The 8,753-nt window shown below is 42.9% G+C and overlaps 1 protein-coding gene across 1 annotated transcript in view; it reads left to right on the top strand.

The window, feature by feature from the left end:
* Positions 1–8,753, top strand: part of Opn5 (opsin 5) — a 57,444-nt gene that overhangs the window by 5,911 nt on the left and 42,780 nt on the right. Inside the window, exons 2-3 of the mRNA XM_005359789.2 lie at positions 1,331–1,482; positions 5,422–5,541. Coding sequence (XP_005359846.1) covers positions 1,353–1,482; positions 5,422–5,541 — 250 coding nt within the window. The 5' untranslated portion in view covers positions 1,331–1,352. The remainder of the gene's footprint in view (positions 1–1,330; positions 1,483–5,421; positions 5,542–8,753) is intronic.

Below are 8,753 nucleotides of genomic sequence, written 5' to 3'. Positions count from 1 at the left end.
TGCCCAAGGCCACACCCAACCTGTTTAACCTCTCAAAGGCCATTGGCTAAAGGAGGTTCCCCATCACCCATATATGTGTGACTCTCTGTGTATGTGTACATATGTGTGATTGTGACTCTGTGTGTCTGAATGTGTGTATGTATGTGTAGGTGCATAAACATGTCTTTGTGTATGTGTGTGTATGTGTATGCATGTATGTGTGTGTTAATGTTTCTGCATGTGAATCTTTGTGTGAATGAATGTATGATTCTGTGCATGTATGTGTGTAAGTATGTGTGTGTACATTATTGTCTCTGTGTGAGTGTGTTTCTGTGTGAATGAATGTGTGTGATTGTGTGCATGTGTGTGTGTGTGTGAGTGTGTGTAGAAAGTGCTAATGCCTATAGTCAGAGGTACCACATCTTCCTGGAGCTGAGACACAGGTGACTCTGAGTTACTGAATCGGAGTTCTGGGAACCAAACTCGGGTTCCCTGTAAGTGTACTGTGTGCGCTTAACTACTGAACCAGCATTCCAGCCGTTAATTTTTTAATACATATTCTTTTTACATTTATTCTTTGAAAATTTCATGTACATATATAATTCTTTCAATTCCACTTCAACTCTTCCCAGATCACCCCTACCTCTTGATTCCACTTTTTTAAAAATAACACACTGAGTATAATTTGTGTTGGGTGCAGGGCAACCTGCTAGACCATGTGGCCACATCCCCAAAGAAGACTGGTTTTCCTTCTCTTAGCAGCCATCAACCGTCATAGTTGCTTAGCTGTGGATGGAGGCGGGCGCATCTCTGAGCCATTCTTGAACAGCCTCAACTTTCAGGTTAACCCTGTCAATCTCTGACCTCTTAGCTTCATTTAGAGAAGCGAGAAGCGTCCATGTTCCTTTGCACTGAATGCCGTTTTTTCCGCTTAGCAGAATTCTGCAGCTCACGGATCCTGTAGGGATTGGAGAAGATAGGGCTATCACAGACGCTGGACAAATCAGACAGTGAACACCGTGCCCGCATTTCACACAGTGGCTTTTCTTAGTTCAGGGCTTTCTAAAGTTTGCAAAAGAGCGATAGGACAAGCTAGTCTTCGGAGGTGTGAAAAGGCTCAGAGGAAGCCTGAGGAGAAGATGCAGCCTTGCCCAGACTGCAAATTGAACTACCGAGTGTTGGTGCATTTACGTCATTTAAGAAAGGCGCTGAACTTTTTCTCCCTGGGCACTAATCCCCCATGGGGCCCCCGGAGTGCACCTTTTGTTGTACAGGAAGCAGAGCGTCTGTGAGCGGATCCAAAGGGACTTACTGTTCCATCTGTTGAGATCTCTGCTGATTTGCTTTACAGACGCCAGTGGTGTGCAGACAGCATGGCCTTAAACCACACTGCCCCACCCCAGGACGAGCGCCTGCCACACTATCTTCGAGATGAGGACCCCTTTGCTTCCAAACTTTCCTGGGAAGCGGATTTAGTGGCTGGCTTTTACCTAACAATCATAGGTAAGCTTCCATAACGTTTCTGTGTCAGAGGCTGCATTGAGAGAAGTCACAGGGCTGGGCTGATTTTGCACAAACAGTTCTGATACTTACACGGGGATTGGTGGAGGTGGGGAAAGGTGGGTAGGCATAACGGCAGTCAATCAAGGTTTCATAAAAAAACAACTGTTACTGTCATTAGGGATAAATATCCCACTGATAATCCAAAGAACTTTCACAGTGAATTCTTTATCTAGAGATTGTTTCATTTTGGTTGCTTAACTAGTATCTTTGCTTTGTGAATATTAAAAGAGTGATAATGAATATATTTCTGTCCTGAAAGAATGGCCCCTAGACCATTTGCTGGCCAAGTGTTCCAGCTTCTTCTTCTCACAACCCAGGAAACTGTGGCCCCGGACAGCAGTGACAGTAGACACTGCCTTAGATGTTGCACCTTATCAATGCTGCTAAGACAAACATTTCATTGATGATCAGTGGAAACAAGTCTAGGGTGAAAAGATTTTGGTGTATAACTTTCACAGGGTTGCTTCTGTCTGATGTTAGACTGTATTATCATCCAGCAACCACCCGTGGCTCCTGGGCACACAAACAGTTATCTTTCAAATGAGCATATTGTAATGAAAATTCATGCCTCCTATTGGAGGCTTAGTACTGGGAAGATAATGCCCAAATATTTGAAACATAAAGTACCTGTTGAACTCATAATTCCTGGATTAGATTAAGTATTAAATTGTCAAAACTAATTTGTTTGTGTGTTTTTAATGTTGCTTAATGTGGCTACCAGAAAAAATTAAAGTATATGTGTAGCTCTTCTTCCTGGTTTACATTATATTTATATTGGATTGTACTAATGCAGAAAATAAAGTTTTATAACATTTGGCTGGGCATGGTGGCACATATCTTTAATGCCAGCATCTGGGAAGCACAGGCAGGCAGATCTCTGTGAGGTTGAGGCCAATCTGGTCTATATAGAACAGTTCCAGGCCAACCAGAACTGCATAGTGATACCCTGGTTTTTTAAAACACATATTTACAACATTTATTTAATTTAAAGTTGCTACATTAGGTTTGGGCATGTGGTGAGCTTCCATCTTTGGGTTTATATGCCTTTAATATTTTCAGGTGTTGGTTCAAGCCTGGTTTATCAACCTCTCTTTCTTTCTCTCTCCTCTCTCTGTCCCTTCCACGATCCCTCCCTCCCTCCCCTCTCCTCTCCCCGTTCTCATCTGTCTATGACTGGCGAAGAATTTCATGTAATTCCTGAAATTAGAAAAACCCATTAGAAAGTTCTCAAGATCCCTCTATGGTCAGTGCTTGAGGCGGAAAGAATTCGTGATATTAAAAAAAGAAGTGCTCTATTGCCAAATAATTCCCAGGGTCCTTGTACTTACTGTGAGCATTTGGCTACTTTTCATTTAATTTAAATTTGTCCTTTCAAATGCAAATATATAAAGTACCTACTCTTTGCTACCCATAAATGGCTGGGAACAGAGCAGTAACTCAAAGCCCTTTGCTGGAATACAGACTTCCTCAGAGTAAGTCCACATCACGTCATGATTTTATTAAACTCAGTGATTGGAAAAGGCAGACGAGCAAGCACTTCATAAACCCAGTCAGTTGCAAGGGATGATTTGAACATAGTATCTTCAGCCAGAGAAATGGCTCTCGGCAGTGTAGCAGCGGGAGGACTATTAGCCCATTCTTTCTAAGTTGAAGGATTTTTTTTAGCAGGAGAGACCAATAGCATCGGTGGGACAATGAGAGACGTTCTCACTTTATGTATGTTGGGCTCAAGGGAATCAAAGTCAGATTTAAATTCTGGAGTCGAGCTTAGAAATTAGATGTTGAATGAAGAAGTCCCCCAAGCAAAGGGAGTGTCAGGTAAATCAGGGAGGGAAATTGAAGTCCCAGACAATCATCTGGGATGAGGGGAGAAGGGTAGGTTTGGATGACAGTGGAGGGCCTGGGACTCTTTCTAGACCCATGTCTTTGATTTGACTCCATGTCTGATTGTCACATGTCTAGGTCTTTTTTAAGGTGCCAAAACAGACAGGGCAACATTCTTGTTAAATACTAGGAATCGTAGGGGAAACTGAAGAATGGAAACAGAAGCACAAGTCTGGCATGCAGGAGAAACAAACGCGAGACCCATTTTCCACTCCCCACTTTTCCACATTAACACCTGCCTGATTGGCAGCCTGTAGAGGAAGGCTCTTCATCCTTCTTGTCTGCAAAGGATACAGGATTTTGAGGATCCAAAAAACGACTGGCTCATAGTCTCCATTGTCTTGATCTTGTTTTCCTTAGTGTTAAAAATAGATCAGTTTCTCTTAAAGTTCATTTGCAGACGAGGTTGCTTGTGGAAACAATGGAACATGGCACTTAATAGAATTCTTTATTTTTTAAATCACGATGGGCACTGGGTAAAAAAAACCCTATGAAATAGGGTTAAGTAAAAATGTAAGGGAACACAGTAAGAAATATTCTCAAGAGATGCTGGCAGGTGAAAGAGTGTGAGACAAGCCTTTTAAATTGACTGTGTGTGAATACTTAACTATTTTTTACTCTTTTTTGGATATGAAATGGATGGAATTTATTTTATTGTTCTCGAGCTCCATTTTTGTATTTTCCTTTCCCAGTGTGCCTTGCTAGATGGTTTCTTATTAGGAGACAGGCGTTGCCTTTGATCTGCCTTGCTTTAGGACTGTACAATTTCTTCAATTTTTCTTCCCTTTTGCTTTAAGAAAGCTAAAGAGGCTTTCATGGACCATTAAGCATCTTTGACTCCAGAGAGTCAGCATCTCCTAGAAGCACAATGCAGGCAGGTCCTGGTGGTTTCGTGCCATCAGCAGAGACACACATTTTTTTTCCTTGCCCCCAAATGAATTGTGGTGGAGAAATTAAAATAGAAATTAAAGTAGACAACTCTGGGCCTCTCCTTTAATGCTTTCCTTATTCCTTACTACTGAAGGCAGCTGTACCAGACTCTCATTTATACACAGCCACACTATGAAGCAAGAATTCCTGAGGAAATCTACTCTACATGTTAAGCTATGGAAGTAGGTGTATTCTTTTCTTAAATACAGTCAGTAGATAATGGGTCTTTTTTTGTGTTTTTGGATTTTAACTGGGTTTGTAAGAACTTTGGAACAGTTTCATTTTGGTACCCAAACCAACTTGTCGTTAATAAGAGAGTATTCAAACTTGGGAACACATGTATGTTGTTGTTGTTGTTAGGTCTGGTGGGTTGAGGGTCACTTTCTCTCCCCTTGGTGGGAGGGGGAGTGCCCATGTTGTCAGCTGTTACACACTTACCCTCGACACCTAGTCCAGCGGTAGCTGAAGGCATCCCGAGTTCCAGATACCACCTCAGGAGTCTAAGTCCTGGGGCTTGTGTCCAGGAGATGACCCCTCCCTTGCCAGGGGTTCACAACAGCCACCTCTGACCACAACTTTCCCGCATGCTGGCGCTCCTATTGGAGCTCACAGTGGCACAGAAGTCACCCTCTTGGGTTGACTTTACCTTCAGGACTTATAAACAGTTAAGGGGTTGATCCCACTTCTTCAAGGGAGGGGATCGTACAAAGCCAATACTTTATAAAAATGGCTGAGGAAAACACTCTGCCCTGGGGGCCAGTACAAGAACTGACCATTGGGATCCCCACATCCTCCTGAGCCTAACCGGGGAGTTAGCCGTTCCATTGTCTGGGTAAGTTCAGTCCTGCAATCCCTGACTCCTGTTCCTTTGGAGGCAACCCATCCCTTGCCTGTCACTCACAATTCATGCCTTTTATTTCATCTTCTTAATTTAGATTTTTTATTTAGTGGCCTCTCATTACCCTCTGAATCTGTGGTGTCCATTTTTGAAATTGAGAAGTGTGTTATATGCAAGGGAGTGCTGACCCTCATTCTAATGATGGGAAATTTTGTTTTTCTTTGTAGGAATTCTCTCTGCATTCGGAAATGGGTATGTCCTTTATATGTCTTCTAGACGCAAGAAGAAACTGAGACCTGCTGAAATAATGACTATCAATTTAGCAGTCTGTGATCTGGGGATATCAGGTAACACTGCCACACTGCTCCTTCTTTGTGGGTTTAAAACATCAGTCTAAATCACTTACTGGAGAGCTCACTCTTCTCACACTCTTCCAGAAGCTGATTTGCAGTCTTTGCAGACAGCTAATAAAATGTCTGCTAAAGAGATTGTTTAACATCTATTATTTTTGGTCAGGCATGGGGCCTCTTCTACTTCTTGCTTTCAACCTGGCCCCTCTTCTGAAGCTATTTTTTTTTTAACTGATATCAGGTGGGAAAGGAAAAAAAACCCACAGTTTTCTTCCGTGGAGTGCCCTTCAACCACGAGTAGTTAGCCAGTGCAAAAAGAAACTCCATGGTTTTTGGTGGGCTTTTCATTTTGGCATTTTTTAAATTGTTTTTTTTTGTTTGATTTTCATCTTCCTTCTTTCCTCTCTCTCTCCTTCCCTTATTTCTTTCTGTCTTTATTCCTATCTTTCTGTCTGTTTTTTATTTACTTGTTTCTTTTTAGAGAGAGAACAGGAAGTTGGGGGGATGTAGCAAGGTTCTGGGAGGAGTTAGGGGGAAACATCAACAAATATATTGTATAAAAATAAAAACAAAAAATTCTTTTCTTCCTTCCTTCCTCATTTCTTTCTTTATGCCCCCTTCCTTTTGAGGAAAGGTCTCCTGTAACCTAGGCTGTCCCCTGAAGTGCTGTGTAGACGAGGAGGGATTTACCCTTCATCCTTTTGTCTTCCACCTGAGTGTTAGCGTCATGGTCACATGGCACTATGCCTAGATTTTTGTTGTTGATGTTGAATATTTTCTTTCTTCCTTATTTATTTTTTCTCTGCACATATATTTGTGTGTATTTGCATTTTTACATATATGAGCAGATTTGTAAGGTTACACATTCATGTGTATGTGTGTGCACAAGCATATTCATATGTGTGTGGGCGGGCAGATGTTTGTGTGGTGCATATACAAGTGTGTGTGTGTGTGTGTTTATAGGCCAGAAGTTGACGTTAATGTTTTCCTCAATCCTTCCATACCTTTGGTACTGAGGCTGGGTTTCTCACTACTTGGACTCATAACTTTGCAATTTGCTTCTCTAGCTAGCCAGTTTGCCTTAGGGAATTCATTATCCTTGCCTCAAATGGGCTGACCACCCAGTGTGTTTACATGGGTCCTGAGGATCTGAACTCTGCTCTTCACGCTGATACGACAAGCACTCTACACCTGGAGTCATTTCCCAAGCCCGTTGTTGTGTTCTTGCCGTGCCCCAGGCATGCTAAGTGTTAAGGATAACATTTTGAACAACACACGATACCACACATATCCCAGAGTGCACTGGACTACAGACTCGCTATCTAACAGTCCACCGCTTTACACTTCATGACTACTTTCCCACTCTCAGGGGAAACTGTAAGAGGACAGTATCTTAAAGGGAAAACACCAGCCAAAGACCGCGACAGGTCACTGTGAGAGGAGAGGAAAACTCCTGGGCCAGCGGTGATCTTAACTGTAACTTAAGGGCTGGTCACAAGCTTCTGCTTCCATGGTCCTTAAAGCTGGCTGCACAAACATTATTGCTGGTGGGTGGGGTATTTAAAAGTTCGCCTATCGGGAGTTTACTTCTAGTGGTTGAGGGACTCAGAGGGTGAAGTGTTTGCTATGCAAGCCTGAAGTCCTGAGTTTGGATTCTCAACATCCACGGCTATGGCAGAGCCATAATCCCAGCATCGGGAACTGGAGACAAGAACACCCAGGAGCTTCGACTCCAGCTTCTGAAAGATCCTGGCCCCCCAAATAAGGTGGCAGAGGAAGACACCAACATTGACATTTGGTGTGCACACATGCCTAAACAAATGTGTGTCCCTGCACACACACCACACACACAGACACACAGAGATACAGACATCCATCACCCCATCTATGCATATTCGTGCATTTCTAGGCAAGTTTCTATGTGGAAAAAGTTGAAAACTGGATTTTTCCCTGCTTCTTAGACTTTTCAGATAACTCAGCAGAAAGTATCTGTGATTCATTTAAGAAAGAGTAATTCTGCATGTGTCCCCTTGTCATCCCTTCTATAGAGTTCCAGAGTTGCCTAGCTGTACCCTAACCTTTATTGGGATTCAAATATCTGTTAACCTGATGGTGGTCTCATGCTCTTAGTGAAGTGTTTGAAGTGTTTGTTTTTACGTGATAATGTGTATATTCAACTGAAGAAGAATACATTACCAAACCCCTTTCTATGTGAACCCTGAGTTTTGTGAGGCTGCAAAGTGCCTGTCATTTTGTCTGTGGCCACGCGATGGCGCTAGAGCAGCAGGAATGGTCTGGTGTTTCTCCATCTGCTCACGTAAGGCTCCTTTCTAGTTCTGAGTGTAAAATGTCTGTTCTAGTGAACTCTGCCATTTCAGCAACATCCTTCACCAGTGAGTAATACCTGACTGTTGCTGAAGGCTGACGTGGATCGGGCTCAAATTAAAACACACTCTTAATTGGTCTGATACATTGAAACTGTTCTCAGCCTTGCCTGTCTGTTCTGAGTTCACAGAAATGGCCTCCTTCCTTCAGCCGTAAATGCTCTTACAGGAATCCAGCAGAAGGTGTTTTCTTCCACTTAAATTTTCTCTGGTTAATCTAGGTCATGGCGACTGTCTGTCATACACTTTCTTCCAATACATCCCAAGAAATGTTCTTTTCTTTACCCAGCTGCCTTCCATTCTAAACACTGGAGAAGCACATTCTAGAATCAGACATGCTGCATATATGCAATTTAATGCCCGTTGTCTTGGGCACAAAAGGCTCTTACTAGAGAACATGCAGAAGCATGAGGTGGAGAGGCGAAGAGAGGAAACCGCTGCCCGAGTTCCCTCCAGACCTAGGGTATCAGCTGAGCTAGGGGTTTGAAATCCTGGACATTGATAGTAAAGGCAAAGCAAAGCAAAGCAAAGCAAAATGCCATGTAAACAACAGCTGTGGTGTTTCTAACAGCAGCCAGGCTGAGGAGTGTTCTGCTCTGTGGGAGAGACAGACAGACAGACACTCAGGCAGACACATACACACAGATAGACCGAGGAAGAGAGTCTCGTTGTAGATGACCTTTCCAACAAGACACAACAAAGGCTTCCTCCACTCCAGGCTGTGCACAGAGTCTAGGACTTGGGAAGTGAAGAGAAGAGGATCAGGATTTCAAGGTTATCCTGTATCTTTAGCTACAGAATACATTTGAGCCTAGGTTGGGCTAC

This window comes from Microtus ochrogaster, linkage group LG2 (genome assembly GCF_000317375.1).
Source record: "Microtus ochrogaster isolate Prairie Vole_2 linkage group LG2, MicOch1.0, whole genome shotgun sequence".
Taxonomy (NCBI): Eukaryota; Metazoa; Chordata; class Mammalia; order Rodentia; family Cricetidae; genus Microtus; species Microtus ochrogaster.
The sequence above is the reverse complement of the archived record's forward strand: the minus strand, read 5'-3'. Positions and strand labels throughout refer to the sequence as shown.